The sequence below is a fragment of the Perca fluviatilis genome, chromosome 3 (genome assembly GCF_010015445.1).
Source record: "Perca fluviatilis chromosome 3, GENO_Pfluv_1.0, whole genome shotgun sequence".
In the NCBI taxonomy this organism is placed as follows: Eukaryota; Metazoa; Chordata; class Actinopteri; order Perciformes; family Percidae; genus Perca; species Perca fluviatilis.
Window position 1 is genome coordinate 11239656 of NC_053114.1, and position 18193 is coordinate 11257848.

The 18193-nt window shown below is 40.1% G+C and overlaps 1 protein-coding gene across 1 annotated transcript in view; it reads right to left on the reverse strand.

The window, feature by feature from the left end:
* Positions 1 to 6096: 6096 nt before the first annotated feature.
* The window catches only part of LOC120556010 (toll interacting protein), a 45779-nt gene continuing 33682 nt past the window's right edge, over positions 6097 to 18193 (reverse strand). The window contains exon 6 of the mRNA XM_039795299.1: positions 6097 to 7478. Coding sequence (XP_039651233.1) covers positions 7255 to 7478 — 224 coding nt within the window. The 3' untranslated portion in view covers positions 6097 to 7254. The remainder of the gene's footprint in view (positions 7479 to 18193) is intronic.

Consider the following 18193-nt stretch of genomic DNA (forward strand, 5'->3'; position numbering starts at 1 on the left):
CACTGTTGCACGGAGAGTTGTTCCCACAACACAGTGTGATACAGCGCTTGAAACAACCCTGGAGGCGTACCCCATGTTGAACAAGGCCAAGCTCAAAACCCAACTGTCCCTCATCTATGAGAACAATGAGTTCAAGGCTTGTAGTGGTGCAGTGCCCCTGTACCAGTTCTTCATGGAGAACAACCTTCAGAGCACTTTCACAGAGACTGTCAGCCTCCTCAAGATCCTCATCACCACACCCATGACAACAGCCGAGTCAGAAAGGTGCTTCTCTACACTGAAGAGGATCAAGACCTTCCTGAGAAACAGCATGACACAGGATCGCCTGAATGCTCTTGCTATGCTCTCCATGGAGAAGAAACTTGTCAGGGACATTCCTGACTTTAATAAAAAGGGTCATTGAGAGGTTTGCCACTCAGAAGGACAGACGGGCAAAATTCCTGTACAAATAAGATGACACACACACATATACACACAGCAGCACTGACCACGTTTCTTTGTATATAGTTGACCTTAGCATAAAAAATCATCCAGTTATATATGGTACTCTAGAAAGTCTTAATAGTGTGTTTGCTAATATTACTGTATATATGTTGTTTTGTATCAATTAATTGTTGCATTTCTGGAGCACATTAACAATTTGTTACATTTAGTTTGATCATAAAATCCTGTATGCTATTCTTCCAGTCAAAGGTTTGAGTTCAGCCACTTGATATCCATTTCTATATTATACATCCTTTATACAGTGTAAGATTTCCTATAAACTTTATAATAATTTCATGTTATTGTCCACTTTCCATTCTTTTCTGATAGCATGCCTGTTGCGTTGCCTATTTACTACCAATGGCACCATTAGTATTGCGCTCAACAGAAACAAAAAAGTATGGCACCGAGAATAATTTTTCACCAGCTGCCACTGATATCTACTCAAATTTTAGACTATTACTTTTATTTTTACTTTCATATTATATTATTTGTATATATTTTTGTATCTTATTTGTTTACATATTGTGATGACTGAATATCTGTAAACAATTTTTTGAAATAAAGTTTTAAAAAAAAACAGGGTGTTTGGGGAATCACTTTTTTTCTCTCTTTTTCATCAAACCTCAGTTTTTGCAAGTTCCCGCAATTTTTGCAAGTTCCCGCAATTTCATCGCATAAAATTGCATAAATATCCCCATATTCCATCTTATTTTTTAACAAAACATAATCAAGGATTTTTGCCCGCAACAAGATTCAACAAGATTCTTTACTGGTTATTCTTTCCCTTCTGTTAAATGTGGACATAAAGTGGTGGTAACCTCGTAAAAAAAAGAGTTCTGTGCGCTTCTGCAGACCTAAACAATCCGGTGCAACCAAGGCAGGACAAAACAGTGTAAAATAATAATAATAACCTTGTTTGAGGTGTCATCCATTTATCGAGTGTTTATCTGTCTTCTGTTTCTTCAGAATGAAACTGTTGAAAAGAGGAGGGAATGCATCCTCAGGGCACTTTGCATATACCTGAACGAAGACCCAAACATACTCTTCAAAGAATACTTGGTTGGTAACTTTAGTTGTTTTGTTTCTACCTGTATCAAACCAAATTTTGAATAATTAATCTTGTGAATTTTTCATAATTTGTGGAATTGGTTTGTTTATTTTGTTTTTTTAGGGGGATTTATTATCCACCATGGATTTCAACACTTGTGCAGTGCAATCCAACACAGCAACTCTGCCAGGCATTATTGTATTAAACTTATACATTTAGAGTTTTTTCTGACATCAGAAAGGTGAAAATTGTACTCCCAGTTATACTGAGGTGGTAGTGGGCGGTGGTGGTGTATATTAGGGCTCTGACTTTTGCCCCAAAATCATATCATATTCATATTCGTTTGTATATTAATATTAATATTCGAATATATTCGAATATTTATTAATATTTTGACCATTAAATGCCTTCAGTTTAAAAAAAAAATTAAGTCAGACCCTGGATTAAACACAGTGTGCTTTCGACAGGAAGTTCGGAGCTTTCACCGTAGCCTACGTAAGTGGTCTGATGTTTATACTCGTGTGCTGGTGTGTGCGTCGAGCCAGTGTGTGTGGGCGGTGTTGCCAACTAAGCGACTTTTTTTCACAAAAGCGACTAGCGACAAATCTGCCGACTTTACGTAGAAAAGACAGCGACTTTCTGTAAAATAAAAAAGAGTCGCCAGTATTGTCCAGCGAGCACGCAATGTATTTCTCGCCTGTTGCCGCCGAAACAGTCCTTTCTCTTCTGTTGTGTGACTGAGAAGCAGCCCCTCCCCCCTCTGTGCTCTCTCCTCATGTGCAGCAGCACTTGAGCAGGCAGGTAGAAAGGAGAGAAGGGACAGGCTGCGGCGCCGGTGTAGGTAGGAGAGACAGCGGAACGCGACGGGAGAAAGACGCCGCTGAGCTGGCCTGGCCCTGGGCAAGCCAGCTTTCTTTGAGAATTAGGGGGGAATGTACTGTACCGAGCCACGGCCGAGAGACGTGCGTCGCCGCGACGTGTAGTTACATTTTGAAATGCGTAAAAAAGCCTCGGAATCTGAACTAAAAACAACGTTTACAAGCAAACGCATTTACAAAAAATAATGCCCATAACAGGTTCGAATATTAAGGGCTGGCTAATATTCGTTCGATTATCATTATTTTTTTAAATATTCGAATGATATTCGAATAACGAAGTTCGGAGTCAAAGCCCTAGTTTATATTAAATAATGTAAATGATAAAAAGGGATATTGCTTAAGTTTGTTACAATCACCCAGCACTACATCTTATTTGTATACACATAGCACTGTTTAAGGTGTGATGCTATTACAATTAAATTATTATATACAGGAAATCTGAATTGCAAAATGTACTTTTTGGAATTATGGGGAAAAAAGGTTTCTAATTTCAAATCGTTTTTCTCCTTTCTGTCTTTCCTCTGTAAAGGATGCCAATGTTGTAGCTGCTGAGAGGGAGCTTGAGCAACTCACCTTTGCCATCTACAGCGTCAATGTTGAGGGAGGGGATGCCACCACTCCTCCAGCTGATTTTGGAATAGTGATTGAAGGTGTTGAAGTACTACACAACTTGGGAGACATCGCCTGTGCATGTGCACTCTTAATGGGTGTAATATATGCACTGGACCTCAGTTATCCCAAGGAACTGAAAGCCTTGTTTGAAGTACTTCAGAAGATGTTCCTTCAAATGGATGCTTGCAGACTCTCAGCAAAGGTACAGCTGCCCAAGAACAGACTGTACTGATTTGGATGTGATCAGTGGCAAGGCTGTAGATAGACCATTATTTTGTTACAAACAAATTTGAAGACTGTAAGTGAAGTCTGTTAGACCATATAGTCACAAAGGGAAGTTTGTCTGTATTGTTATTCTGCATTATGGAAGTTGACAACTGTTGGAGTGTTGGATCATGTCACAATTGTAAGTATTGTTTATTACATGTATGACTGCAACTCACATTATTTCATTACCTATCTGTTAAATTTTTTTTCTATTAGTTGTTTGGGCTTTTGGAAACTGACCCTTTCTGACATTTTATACACCAAGGTTCAATCTAAAATGTCTTATTTTCACAGTTCACAAACAAGATTCAGTTTACTGTATGACTAAAGAAACAAGAAAATATTCTCATTTATGTTGGCTCTTTTCCTGTAAGTCAGAATTATTGATACATTTTCTGTCAAACAACTAGCCAATCACTGATTTGGTCGCAATCAGTGGCAATGCTGTAGAGAGACCATTATTTTGTTACAAACTAATTTTGAAGACTGTAAACCTGTTTATTAGACCATATGGTCTAATAAACAGGTTTACAGTCTTCTTACAGTCTCCCTACAGTCACATAGGGAAGTTTTGCTGTATTGTTATTCTGCATTAAGGAAGTTGACAACTGTTGGGAGTGTTGGACGATGTCACAATTGCAAGTATTGTCTATGTATGGCTGCAACTAACATTTCATTACTTATCTGTTGTTAAATTTGTTTTGTTAGTAGTTTGGGCTTTTGGAAACTGACCTTTTCTGACATTTTATATACCAAGGTTCAACCTAAAATGTTTTATTTTTCACAGTTCACAAACGAGATTCAGTTTACTGTACTACTAAAGAAACAAAATATTCCCATTTATGTTGGCTCTTTTCCTAGAAGTCAGAATTATTGATACATTTTCTGTCAAACAACTAATCAATCCACTAATATTTGCAGCTGTTATTCCGGACATGCGTTCAAATGTTAAACATGCGTTCAAATGTTACTACATTGTAATGTTACTGTAGTACAATTGCACCAAAATGTTATTGAATCACTGCTGTGTTGGTGAATAAAGTAAAAAAGAAAAATATATTCGGTGTACTAAATTAATTTGTGTGGAACCTGTTGACAAACTTGAATTATGTTAAAGTAATTAGTAAAACTTAAATTGGATGAAAACCTTTTTTCATTAACTGAACGTAAATGTATTAGCTCATGACTAATAACATATGCTGAAATAACAAATGTAAAATATGTACACTGTACATATATTATTTAGGTTCATATAACATAACTGACTTAATTTGGTTAAGCTTAAATATCTCTCGTTAATCTAATGTTTAAAAAATTAATTGGCTGAATTAACAATCACTGTGTTACTGTAACATAAGTTAATTAAATTAAATGACCTTAATATTTTTGCTTTTAACTAACCTAATAAAAATACATGGAATTGGTTGACATAATAAATTTAATTAAAGTCAATGTTTCAATTTTTTCAGTGTATGGTAGAAGCAACTGGATAGAGATAGAGATAGATTCAACCTATGCAACCTAAAAAAAATGTAGCATCTTTTTTAACAGTTGTATAACCAGAGACGTGGTAAAACACTGGTAATTAAGCTGCAAGCTTACCCATCTTCACACTGTACCCATCTTCTAATGGCTTTTTCCAGCAGGGTAATGCACCATGTCACGAAGCTCAAATCATCTCAAATAGTTTTTATGAACATGACAATGAGGTTATTACCCTTGTGTTGACTTCGAGTCACATTGACCCGTTTGAAATTTCTTTTTATATCAGAAAATATGGGACGTAGAAATAAGTGCTGAAAATGTGTAGAAGAAAAATTTAACAATTTAAAACGTTTGAAAAAGCAAAAACAAACTGTGAAAAAAAGGCGTCAAAAACGTCAAAAGGTTTCAAGGTTGACGGAAGGACAACACAAGGGTCAATCCTTGTGTTGTCCTCGGGTCAAATTTGACCCTTTTCAAAGTTTCTCAACCAAATTGCCCAAAAATAACATGGTTCCATTCAACACTCTTGGCAAGTAAAATTAATGATCAGTTCACTACTTTCATTGAAGTTTGGTTCCTTGATTTAATTTTATAGCATTTTAATAATAATAAAAAAAAACATGGTTTCAAAACAGTTTCCTGACTAAACTTTGACGTATACCAGTCTGGGATCATCCACTCATCATCCTCTTATCTTAACTATAAGTAAAAAAAAATCATAATTTCTGCTTTTTTAACTAAAAAAATTGTATATGATTAAATCTAAATGAGGTTTATTGACTTGAATTCCAAGAATAATTGTAAAACTTGTGGTAACAAGTTGGTGGAACACTGATGCACAGCATGGTCATGGCGCTCACAGGGGCATGTGGTCTAGTCTGAAGCAGCCTGGGTAAATAAGTGTATATTATTCTTCTGCTGATCACTTCCTCTTACCTATATTGTCTTACTTATACTGTAATTGTAACAAACCTGTGAATTTACTGACAAAGCATATACATGACACTTGGCTGGATAAAGCTATTTTTACTAGCGACCATATCTTGTAAGACATCTTATCTCTGTAACAAAGAGTCTTCTATTCATTCTCCCGTTCCTTTTGGCATTGCCATTTTTTCCTAGCTGAAAAGCTTAAGTGGCTTAAATTAAGCTCTTGTTAACATTGAACACAGGTATCTAAATATGTCATGTTGTCTTATCAGTCCTACATCCCACATAAAGGCTTTTCCTTCCCACAGCGCCAACTTAAATTGCATGTGCTTGGATTTCCAGATGCTGTGAAGCAGTGAGTGTCAAACAACAGAATCACATGACACAGAATAAAATGACTGACATTTTAAGAATTTCAACAGTGATAGTTTTGGAATCACAAGTAAAAAGTTAGAACTATCACACTCTTAAAAGAAACCTTTGGCAGAAAGCACATTAGAATCAAGACCTTGTAAACTCTAAGTGTCAATGTAAAGCTAAAGGAACTACAACACATACAAACACTGTGGCTGAAAAACAAGAAGACTAAACATGTAAAGCTCTGCTTGCTGTGTTAGAAGCTGCAGTCAAACTATGAAGCATGAAAGAGCTCCACAAATCAGTTTATTTTCCTCATGCACAAGCTTTTACTTCAAGGTGGCACTATAGTAAAGTTAAGGAAACAAAAACATTATGAGTCAGCTTCTGGGGACCATGAACATCCAGAGCACATTATATGGAAATCAGATCACTGTCTTAGGCCTCACTGCTCAGGGGGCAGAAATTATGTATAAATACATATGTGGATATTAAGCTCATTAAAAGTGGACTGAATTACTTTGTTTAGGTCTTCACTAAGTGTGTAGACAACTTGGATAAAAGTGTTTTGGTCTCAAAAGCTCTACAGACAACATCATGCCAAACTTCAAAACATCCAGATTTTATCATAACAGGGACATCTTCATTCTCAAGCATCTCTCTGCAAAAAATACTCCACAGGATATTACTTTAAAACAACCTGGACATTCTTACTACAGTGATTAAAAATGGGTTTCATGAATCAGTTCACTCAGTGTGGTGTGACGTGGCAGTTCTCACCTCAATCCCTCAGGTCATTTGTTAATTCACAATTCTCCCATCACCATATACAATTCTATATAATTTAATATAGCCATAATAATTTATCAGATTCTGAATGCATTTTCCTTTTTCCAGCTACATATGAAACAGCAGAAGTACACATACTAGTAACAACAGTATTAACATAAACAGAAGATGGACTCTGAACTTGACTCACTATAACTCAAACAGTGCAAATCAAACCCTGGGAATACAGACAGTGATACAAACCTAAATCAGTCTGACATGATTTTACCAAATACATCTGCCAACCAGGATTCAATAAAGGGAGAGGAAACAGATATATGTGGCTACCAGGGAGCCTGGGAGCTCAGGTATGGCTGCAGTGTGTGTGTGTGTGTGTCCCCGCTGTAAGCTTGTGTTCTGGAGTTAGAGCTCTTCAGCCATCTGCAGCAGAGAGTTGATAGCAGCGTCTTTGTTGCCTTGCTGTGCGTCCAGCACAGTGCGAACCACCTCTTTATCCAGGTTGGGGAACATGTCCTGCAGAGCCTTCAGGTCCTCCTCACTGCACACTGGCCCCTGGCCCCCAACAGCTGGCACGGCTGCTGGCATTGCCATGGGGACCATGCCCTGGTTGTAGACTGCAGGCACTCCTAAACACAGGACACATTGCTTAAAAGGAGAATTCCGGCCAATTTTTACGTTAATCTTGAGCGCTATAAATATGCGAGTACAGTCGATAGAAAAAAAAACGAGCCGAATCGGTGTGGTCAACACGGAGTAGCTGCAGCTACGTCTACGAGCTTCCACTTAGCTAAAACTGCAGTTTTAAAGTGCCTTTTTGCCTCTTATGCAATTAAAATGTCTGTGCAACATGAACAGGGCCCTTACGTGACAACAACATGCGTTTTCAACTCAGACATTGTTTAAATTCACCTACCCTGTCTCTATCCTGCTGGTAGCTAGTTCGCCCTGCTAGCTTCTAGCTGCTGTCCGTGATAAGTGTGTTCAGCCAGGCTTATTCTGTGATAATCATCACGCAACAGTTCCGTGTGGATTTGTAGCTCATCCATTTTGTGTGTGATCAATCTGGTGTTGGTGAGTAGAAGGCTTGGCATTGTCAATCTGTGTGCTAGCAGGCCCTACCGGGATCCTGCTTCTGATTTCTCCCCACCTTTGTCGCCTCCCGCTCCCGAAAACAATCCAGAGAGTGCCCGGTGGTCTGGCTATGTTCCCCAGTGGACAGGTCATGCCTTCGCGACTTAAAGGACAATACCGGCGCAAAACAAACCTAGGGGTTAATAACAGATGTGTACCCACTTGATCGTTCTCTGGGAGCTTGAAAGAAGTATTCGGGGTACAGGGAAAGTAAAAAGAAATCGCTATTTATACAACTCAGAAGACTCAAAATATCACCAAACCTCAACGGTAGCATAATGAGGGTCCCCAAAGCATTGAGAACATTGTAAGTGTACAGACGTTTATTCAATTCAATTCAATTTTATTTATAGTATCAAATCATAACACGAGTTATCTCGAGACACTTTACAGATAGAGTAGGTCTAGACCACACTCTATAATTTACAAAGCCCCAACAATTCCAACAATTACAGTAATTCCCTCAAGAGCAAGCAGTGCGACAGTGGCAAGGAAAAACTCCCTCTTGGGAAGAAACCTCGAACAGACCCAGGCTCTTGGTAGGCGGTGTCTGACGGTGCCGGTTGGGGATATGATAATGATTCATATGATGAACGAAGAGCTGTGGGAGCTCTGTGAAAGGGCTACGAGAGAGCTACCGGTAGTCAATGCCACAACACAGCCTCGTACTTCGGGAAACTGGTGGTGTAGCTACCTGCGGACATTGTGAAGCTATGGCCACCAAACAGGAGTGTCTGTGTTGCACGGAGTGGGACCTGTTGCGTCGCGACACCCAGAGACAGTCTGAAGATTTCCCCCCTCTGATAAACAGGGCTGTACTTGAAACTTTTTTACATGTCCCGAAAATAAATTGGAGACGGCGACCCAGACCGGAGGGACCAGATGGACAGTTATCCACTGAGTAAATAGCTACACTAGAAAGTTATGTTTACATCAGTGCTATTATTTTAGATATATTGAGCAAATTGCTTTTGATTTTAGTTTGTGTCGCCAGCTGTAAGTTCAAGACTGGTAAACATGAACGCGAGTGTCTTTATAATCTATCTTTTCAATAAACTGTCTGTACACTTACAAAGTTCTCAATGCTTCGGTTAACATTTAGGGACCCTCATTATGCTACTGTTGAAGTTTGGACCTTTTAGTTTTGAGCCTTTTAAGTGGTACAAAATAGTGATTTGTTTTTACTTTCCATGTGTCCCGAATACTAGCGTTGTAAGCTAATCAGCGGTCCGCGCTAGCTTCTTTCAAGCTACAAACACATTCGATTAACATGAAAACATGTCCCAGAGAACGATCGAGTGGGTACACATCTGTTATTAACCCCTAGGTTCATTTTGCGCTGGAATTGTCCTTTAAACACTTGGGTTCTAAAATTGTGTTCTTTCAGGAAACACACTTGGTGTTGGCTGAGGTTATTAGACTGAGAAGAAGATGGCAGGGACAGGTCTATGCAGCTAATTTTTCATCTCATGGCAGGGGTGTGGCTATTTTAATCCACAAAACCATCCCCATTCAGATAAGCACTACCAGTTTAGACCCCTAGAGCAAGTAGCCTATATAATTTTACAAGGAAGTCTGTTTGGCCATCACCTCAACTTGGTTAATATATACGGCCTCAATAAGGACGACCCAGACTTTCATAACATTTTTCTGTCACTTGCATCATTAAGAGGGGAAATTATTATGGGAGGAGATTTCAACTGCACATTAAACCCCAATATCGACCGAGAGGGTGGTCAGGACTTACAGTTGAAACCAGATATTTACATACACTTCAGAAAAAAAACACAAAAACTTTTATTTCTTTACTGTCATACATTAAATCAGAGTAAACTTTTTCTGTTTTAGATCAATAAATATTAAAAATTTTTTTGCACTTTCATCACAGTCAGAAGTATACATACACTTCCTTAGTATTTGGTAGAATTGCCCCGAAACTGTTTCACTTGGGCAAAACGTTTTTTGCTTCCACAAGCTTTCTATGGGATTGAGATCAGGGCTTTTTGATGGCCACTCCAATACCTTGACTTTGTTGTCCTTAAGCCACTTTGTAACTAATTTAGAGGTATACTTGGGGTCATTGTCCATTTGGAAGATCCATTTGCGCCCAAGCTTTAAAGGAATATTTCACCGCTGGAAAGCTGAATATATCTTTAAATTGGGTCACTTATGTAGTAGAAATGTGAAAAAAATTGAAATTGGTGCCTTCTAGGCCGAGAAAAGCCAGAAAATGTGTTTTGGTCTTATATGGATGAAAAACACCAAATCCCAGAATGCACCTGCTTCGTTGCTTTGAGTCCACTCCCAAGCCACGCCTACCGCTTGACAGACCGACAGAGGCATTCAACTCAACTCAAGCGTGTTTTATTGTCATTTCAACCATATACACGAAACAACGTTTCATGGTGACTCAAGTGGTGTTACACATTTAACATATATAAAAACGACATTATATAAAAACGACATACGAAACAGGCTACATTTAGTACACACACTTTATAGGCTCCGTAAAGTTCAGCTAACGCATACTAGCATTAGCGTTTTTTGCGCGGGCTGTAAACACCGGAGCATAAACACAGCCGCTGAATTAGTGTGTAATGTAGAATGGTCGGCATTTAACAGTCACAAACTCCACCAGCAGTTAGCAGTTAAATGGATACAAATCACCACACCTCGGTGTTAACACAGCCCACCTCTTTTACCTGGCGACAGAGCATCTCTAGCTCGGAGGGCTAGCAGGCCTGGTAGCTGGACAGTCCGGTACACTATTCAGGCAGGTTTCCACAACAACAAAAACACGGCAGTCTCTGAACTCACGTTGGGAGTGTCGTTGAAGTTGGATGTAGTCCAGTTTGTGGTCTAAATGAGCGGACACTTGCAAGCAGGATCCGTAAAGTTCAGCTAACGCATACTAGCATTGGTGTAGCTAAACACACAGTATAAACACAGCCGTAATTAGCGTGGAATGTCGAATGGTCGGCATTTAACAGTCACAAGCTCCACCAGCAGTTAGCAGTAGCTAGTTGGGTTTTATTTCTACACCAGTCCGTATAACAGCCCACCTCCACGGGGCCGGGCGAGCAGCCTGGAAGCTGGATAGTCCCGTTCCGTACACTGTTGTTCAGGCATGTTTCCACAACAACAAAAACACAGCAGTCACTGAACTCACGTTGGGATTTTCGTTGAAGGAGGATGTAGTCCAGCTTGTTGTTTAATGAGCAGACACTTGCAAGCAGGATGGCTGGGACAGGTGAACAGCTAGCATTAGCTTTCCACCTAGCCAATGAGGATGTCCCCTAGCCGAGTGCCGAGTATTCAGTCTGTAAAAACGTTTCCTCCATATTCTCCGATCTGTACCGATGTATCCCGGTGGTACACACGTCCGGTAGTTTGAATGCAGATAATTGTTGTAAATGTTTTCTGCTGAAAACCAAAAGCCTGTTTAGCGAAGATTCAAGATGGCTGACAGTCGTTTTCATTCGGAATACCTCTCGGCCAGACTGGCAGTCCAACCCCTGTGGCGCGTTGAAAACATACCGAAGTAGATCCTACTACTGGCTGTAGTCCTTGTTTCTGTTGCCCAAAATCTTCCAATGACGCAAAAATCGTCATTTTACGTCATCGGAAGATTTTTTCCAGGCCCCAAATGCAGAAATCTCTCGTCTCAGGGGGACATGAGGGAGGGAGGCACGGTCATTCAGAAATACTATCGGGTTTCTACTGATACAAAGCTGAATGCTAAATCGGTGAAGTATCCCTTTAACTTCCTGGCTGATGTCTTCAGATGTTGCTTCAATATATCCACAAAATTTTCTTTTCTCATGATGCCATCTATTTTGTGAAGTGCTCCAGTCCCTTCTGCAGCAAAGCAGCCCCACAACATTATACTACCACCCCCATACTTCACAGTTGGGATGGTGTTCTGAGGCTTCAAAGCTTCGCCCTTTTTCCTCCAAATATACCGTTTATCATTATGGCCGAACAGTTCAATTTTTGTTTCGTCAGACCACAGGACATGTCTCCAGAAATTAAGATTTTTGTCCCCATGTGCAGTTGCAAACTGTAGTCTGGCTTTTTTATGGTGGTTTTGAAGTAATGGCTTTCTTCTCCCAGAGTAACCTTTTAGATCATGGTGGTACAGGACTCGTTTTACTGTGGATAATGCCACACAGGTCTTACCAGTTTCAGCTAGCATCTTCACAAGGTCTTTTGCTGTTGTCCTGGGATTGATTCGCATATTTCGCACCTCCCTCGAAAATGATCTGATTTCTGAACAAAAAACGCTCCTCTCTGGGACTCAGAATCCGTCTCCTTCCTGAGCGGTATGATGGTTGTACATTCCCATGTTTATTATAATTGCGTATTATTGTCTGAACAGATGAATGTGGGACCTTCAGGCATCTGGAAATTGCACCTAAGGAGCCACACTTGTGGAGGCCCACAATTCTTTTCCTGATGTCTTGGTTGATTTCTCTTGATTTTCCCATGATGTCAAAGAAAGAGGCTATGTGTTTGAGATGTGCCTTTATATGCATCCACAGGTGTGCCACCAATTAACTCAGAAGCTTCTTAAGCTCAGAATGGAATCATCTGGAGTTTTCTTTTTGTTTAAAGACACAATAAAATTAGTGTATGTATACTTCTGACTTTGATATAAGTGATAAAAAAAAACATAAAAATTCTTCCTCGCTCGATTCTGACATTCAACAAATGCAATTTTTTTTTTAATATTTATTGATCTAAAACAGAAAAAGTTTACTCTGATTTAATGTATGACAGTAAAGAAATAAAAGTTTTTTTGGCGAAGATTGGCCATTAGGGGGCGCTATAGTCAACATATACCAGTTTGGGCCTTTTAACCACTTCTGAGGTTGAGCATGTTGTATACAACGCCAAACGGCACTTCTGATTCATAACTTTATAAGTTAATAATTATAAATAGTCGAAACTTAAGGTCTTTTGGAGCTAAAAGCTAACAGTTGCCCTTTCTGCTGATGTTTTTTTTTTTGTCTTCCTAGTCCTTACAGAAGGTTTTGCATCCAGCCTAGATGTCCAGAGTTTTTCGGGTCTTTGTGAAATTAATTCATACTGTTACATCCAAGATTGATACACTGTGTGTAAGAAATGTTAATAGTTTGTCCTTTATGAGTTATAATGTTCAATATGTTTATTTTTGCACTGGATGACTCCAAATACATAGAACTGTAGATGTGTTGCTCGTTCGGCATGCCGCTCTGAGGATTTGTACCAAATTTGGCAAAGGTCGGCCATTAGTGGCCGCTATAATCAACGTATAAGAGTTACAATGGGAATGTATCACAGACCTTGCAGCTCACACTTCTCAATATTTAATTAAATTTTTTTGAAATTTGTGCCTTCTAGGCCGAGAAAAGCCAGAAAATGTGTTTTGGTCTTATATGGATGAAAAACACCAAATCCCAGAATGCACCTGCTTCGTTGCTTTGAGTCCACTCCCAAGCCACGCCTACCGCTTGACAGACCGACAGAGGCATTCAACTCAACTCAAGCGTGTTTTATTGTCATTTCAACCATATACACGAAAAAACGTTTCATCGTGATTCAAGTGGTGTTACACATTTAATATAAAAACGACATTATATAAAAACGACATACGAAACGGGCTACATTTAGTACACACACTTTATAGGCTCCGTGAAGTTCAGCTAACACATACTAGCATTAGCGCTTGGTGGGCTGTAAACACCGAGCATAAACACAGCCGTGAATTAGCGTGCAATGTAGAATGGTCGGCATTTAACAGTCACAAACTCCACCAGCAGTTAGCAGTTCAATGGATACAAATCACCACGTTTCTGCACCACTTAGTGTTAACACAGCCCACCTCTTTTACTCGGCGACAGAGCATCTCTAGCTCGGAGGGCTAGCAGGCCTGGTAGCTGGACAGTCCGGTACACTATTCAGGCATGTTTCCACAACAACAAAAACACAGCAGTCTCTGAACTCAAGTTGGGAGTTTCGTTGAAGTTGGATGTAGTCCAGTTTGTGGTCTAAATGAGCGGACACTTGCAAGCAGGATCCGTAAAGTTCAGCTAACACATACTAGTATTGGTGTAGCTAAACACAGAGTATAAACACAGCCGTGAATTAGCGTGGAATGTCGAATGGTCGGCATTTAACAGTCACAAGCTCCACCAGCAGTTAGCAGTAGCTAGTTGGATTTTATTTCTACACCAGTCCGTTTAACACAGCCCACCTCCACGGGCCGGCGAGAGCAGCCTGGTAGCTGGATAGTCCCGGTGCCAGTACACTGTTGTTCAGGCATGTTTACACAAAAACAAAAACACAGCAGTCACTGAACTCACGTTGGGAGTTTTGTTGAAGGAGGATGTAGTCCAGCTTGTTGTTTAATGAGCAGACACTTGCAAGCAGGATGGATGGGACAGGTGGACAGCTAGCGTTAGCTTTCCACCTAGCCAATGAGGATGTCCCGTAGCCGGCTAGCGGCATTGAGCGACACCGCTGGTCTCCGTGCAGGCGAAGCTCACGTAGTGTGCCGAGTATTGCGTCTGTAATAACGTTTCCTACATATTCTCCGATCTGTACCGATGTATCCCGGTGGTACACACGTCCGGTAGTTTGAATGCAGATAATTGTTGTAAAAGTTTTCTGCTGAAAACCGAAAGCCTGTTTAGTTAAGGTTCAAGATGGCTGACAGTCGTTTTCATTCGGAATACCTCGGCCAGACTTCGGCAGTCCAACCCCTGCGTGGTGTTGAAGGCTACATACGGAAGTAGATCCTAATACTGGCTGTAGTCCTGGCCACTGGCCCAAAAATCTTCCGATGACGCAAAAATCGTCATTTTACGTCATCGGAAGATTTTTTCCAGGCCCCAAATGCAGAGATCTCTCGTCTCAGGGGGACATGAGGGAGGGAAGCACGGTCATTCAGAAATACTATCGGGTTTCTACTGATACAAAGCTGAATGCTAAATCGGTGAAGTATCCCTTTAAGGTCTCCTAATGGGGTAACATTGGTTGGGCTGAAAATGGCCTGGTTGATATTTTATTGGCCCTTACGCATTCCTGTGTTTTGGCCCTATTTGTAACTTTTGAGCTTTTCTTCCAAATATGGCATGAATATTCACATGAGCTGTGCACTGATTGGTTGAGCGAATCCCCATACACACACATTAGAGACGCGCGCTGATTGGTTGAGCGAATCCCCATACACACACACACACGTTAGAGACGCGACAGAATATCATATTCCAGACACTGCAATGTTTCGTTACCAAATTCACTTCTGAGACTTTTTTATGCGAGAAATCAACTATATAAAGCTCAACTATGGGCCGTTTTACGAAAATTGATGGCTAATTGCAAATTTGGTAAGACGTGTCGGACTTTAGGAGCTCCACACAGTCTGACGAGAAAGTGGCAGCCTGCTGGGCTCCATACCCAGGGCAAAGTCACCCTTTGTGGATTACTGCACTACCGGGGCTCCGCGGCCGGCTGCCGGCATAACTATAATATATTTAGAAGAATCTAAATATATATATATATATATATATATATATATATATATATAGTTTTTTTCTATCTATAACATACTCCCTTAAAAGATGGGCTGACCTCCCCATATCATTAATAGGTCGTGTCAATATCATTAAAATTAATATTTTGCCAAAACTCATATATTTTTCAATCCATTCCCTTAAACCCTCCGCCTACTCTATTTTGTAGATTGAAAGAACTAATAACTAACTTTATTTGGAATAATAAACGCCCTAGACTTAGACTCTCCTTACTATATATGCCTTACGATAGAGGGGGACTCCAAGTTCCAAACTTTCTCTGATACCATTGGGCGGCCCAGATTAGAGCTGCCATGTACTAGTTCTTGGATGATTTTACCACCCCCTGGATCAGAATAGAAACTGCCACTGCATCTTCATTGCCTTTAAATTTGTATTTATACTCTGACACACTAAAAAACCTGATAAAAGACACCCATCATCCTTTTGTTAAGAATACCATTACAGTCTGCTACAAAATAAAACTTATTAATTAATTTCAGAGTCTGATATATCAGGATTTACCCCAATATGGGGTAACCGCAGATTCCATCCAGGCAGAAATTACTCTGGTTTTAGATCTTGGGCAGATCGAGGGATTAGCAAAACTATGGATATGTAAAACGACAACAATGTAATGTATAGCTTTGAGGATTTGCAAATAATCAACAATATCCCTAGGAATCACTTTTTCAAATACTTGCAAATCAGGAGTTATATTTTAAAAAAACATCAGTCCGCTCGTAGACCCCCTCTGTCCAACCTTGAAAAGGCCATAATGGACAATCTCCAGGGTCGTGGCCAGGTGTCCCTCCTATATCATTTTTTTGTGGATAATTCTGAAGAATCCTCAAATAGCAAAAGGCTGGAGTGGTCGCACGACCTGAGCAGGGAAATCTCTGAAGTAGACTGGAAGACAGTTTGCCAAACAGCTCAGACACAGACTATCAACACCAGATTTAAACTGATACAATTTAAATGGATTATGTGCACTTACATAACTCCTTACCTCCCCCCTGCATAGTTTTAATAAGAATAACCCAGATCTATGTGTTAAATCTGGCCTAGAAGAGGGTATACTATTTCATTGTCTGTGGAACTGCCCAAAAATTTGAGAATTCTGGGAAAAGGTTGTACAGACTTTGTCTGACGTTACCTCTGTGCTCTGTACCTGTATGCCCTAAGATTTTCATCCTTGGTCTTTTTCCACTAGAGACAAGACTGTCAAGTGCTCATAAAGAAATAATCAATGTATGTTCACTACAGGCTAAACACTGTATTGCTACCTCATGGAAGAGCACTGAGGCACCTTCAGTGGGATTATGGTTTAAGAACCTCTCCGACTGCCTAGCCATGGTAAAACTAACATACACCAACAAGGGGAAAATTCAGAGCTTCTACAAACATTGGGGACAATTTACTGAATATCTTGAGAATCATCTACCCAGAAGTCTACCGAGTAACTGATTGATGCTACTGTATTGTTTCAAGTAAAAAGCAGTTTTTTTCCCCCCCTTTCTCTTAAACATGGTTATATGTGTGTGTATGTGTATATATGTATGTCTAGATGTCTACATTTACACGTGCATATATGTAGATCTGATATCCTGAGTTATGTATATGTGTATGGTAGGCTATGTATGTGGTGTTATGGTGTGTCAATTTTGAAAGAATTCCAATAAATAAAAAAATAAAATTGAAGGTGCAATATGTAATACATTTACTGCTTTAAATCCAACAAGAACTGCAAGCAGTTATGACGGGGTCCAAGCCTCCCGGTGCCAGTCGCCCCCGACGACCCGGGGAGCGCGCAAAAGCCGGACCCAAAGTGTAACGGTGGGGAGGCAAAAGTCAGTAAAAATTGAGAGGTGTGAGCCACAAGGTCTGCGGTACATTGCCATTACAAATATCCCATTAACATTGATCGAGTAAAAGGGCCAAAACTGGTCGTTGACTGGCACTTCTACCTCAATTATAGCGCCCCCTAAAGGCCAATCATCACCAGATTTGGTGATGATTGGCCTTTAGGGGGCGCTATAGTGGGATGTCGAACAATAATACCAACTTTTGCTTGGATTTGGCCGAGATATGCTAAAGTTCGTGTTTCGTAGCTAGCTACGAAATTTTGTTTTTGTGCGTAAATTGCGCATAGTTTTACGTAGCAAAATTCTTTTGATAACTTTTGGTCAGGTCGGTCTGGAGATGCTACGTACCAGGTTTCGTGAAGATCGGTAGCATGGCCTAGGAGGAGTTACAAAAAGTTGGTTTTGCGCATTGCGCGATATTGCAAAAAAAACCTTAGCGGAAATGGGTGTGGCCTATATCATCAGATTCATCAGTGGGAGTTATAGGCAAATCACGTTTGAATTCATTATAGCGCCACCTAGTGGTCCACATGTAGTTTTTGGTATGTTAAGTCCATGAGCCATTATACATCTACACTGTAAATTTGAAGTTGCTCACATTAGTGTAAGTGGTGAATCCACGCCCACTTTGACGAATCAGTATCCACTGTAGGCCTGTCCTCAGGAGTCGCCATAATTGGCACCCTCAAAATTTCATAAAAATTGGATGAGCCGTTGATGAGATACTAAGTTTTTGTACTTGTAGCGCCCCCTATTGGCCAATTTTTGTTGGGGAGCCTCAGAGGCACA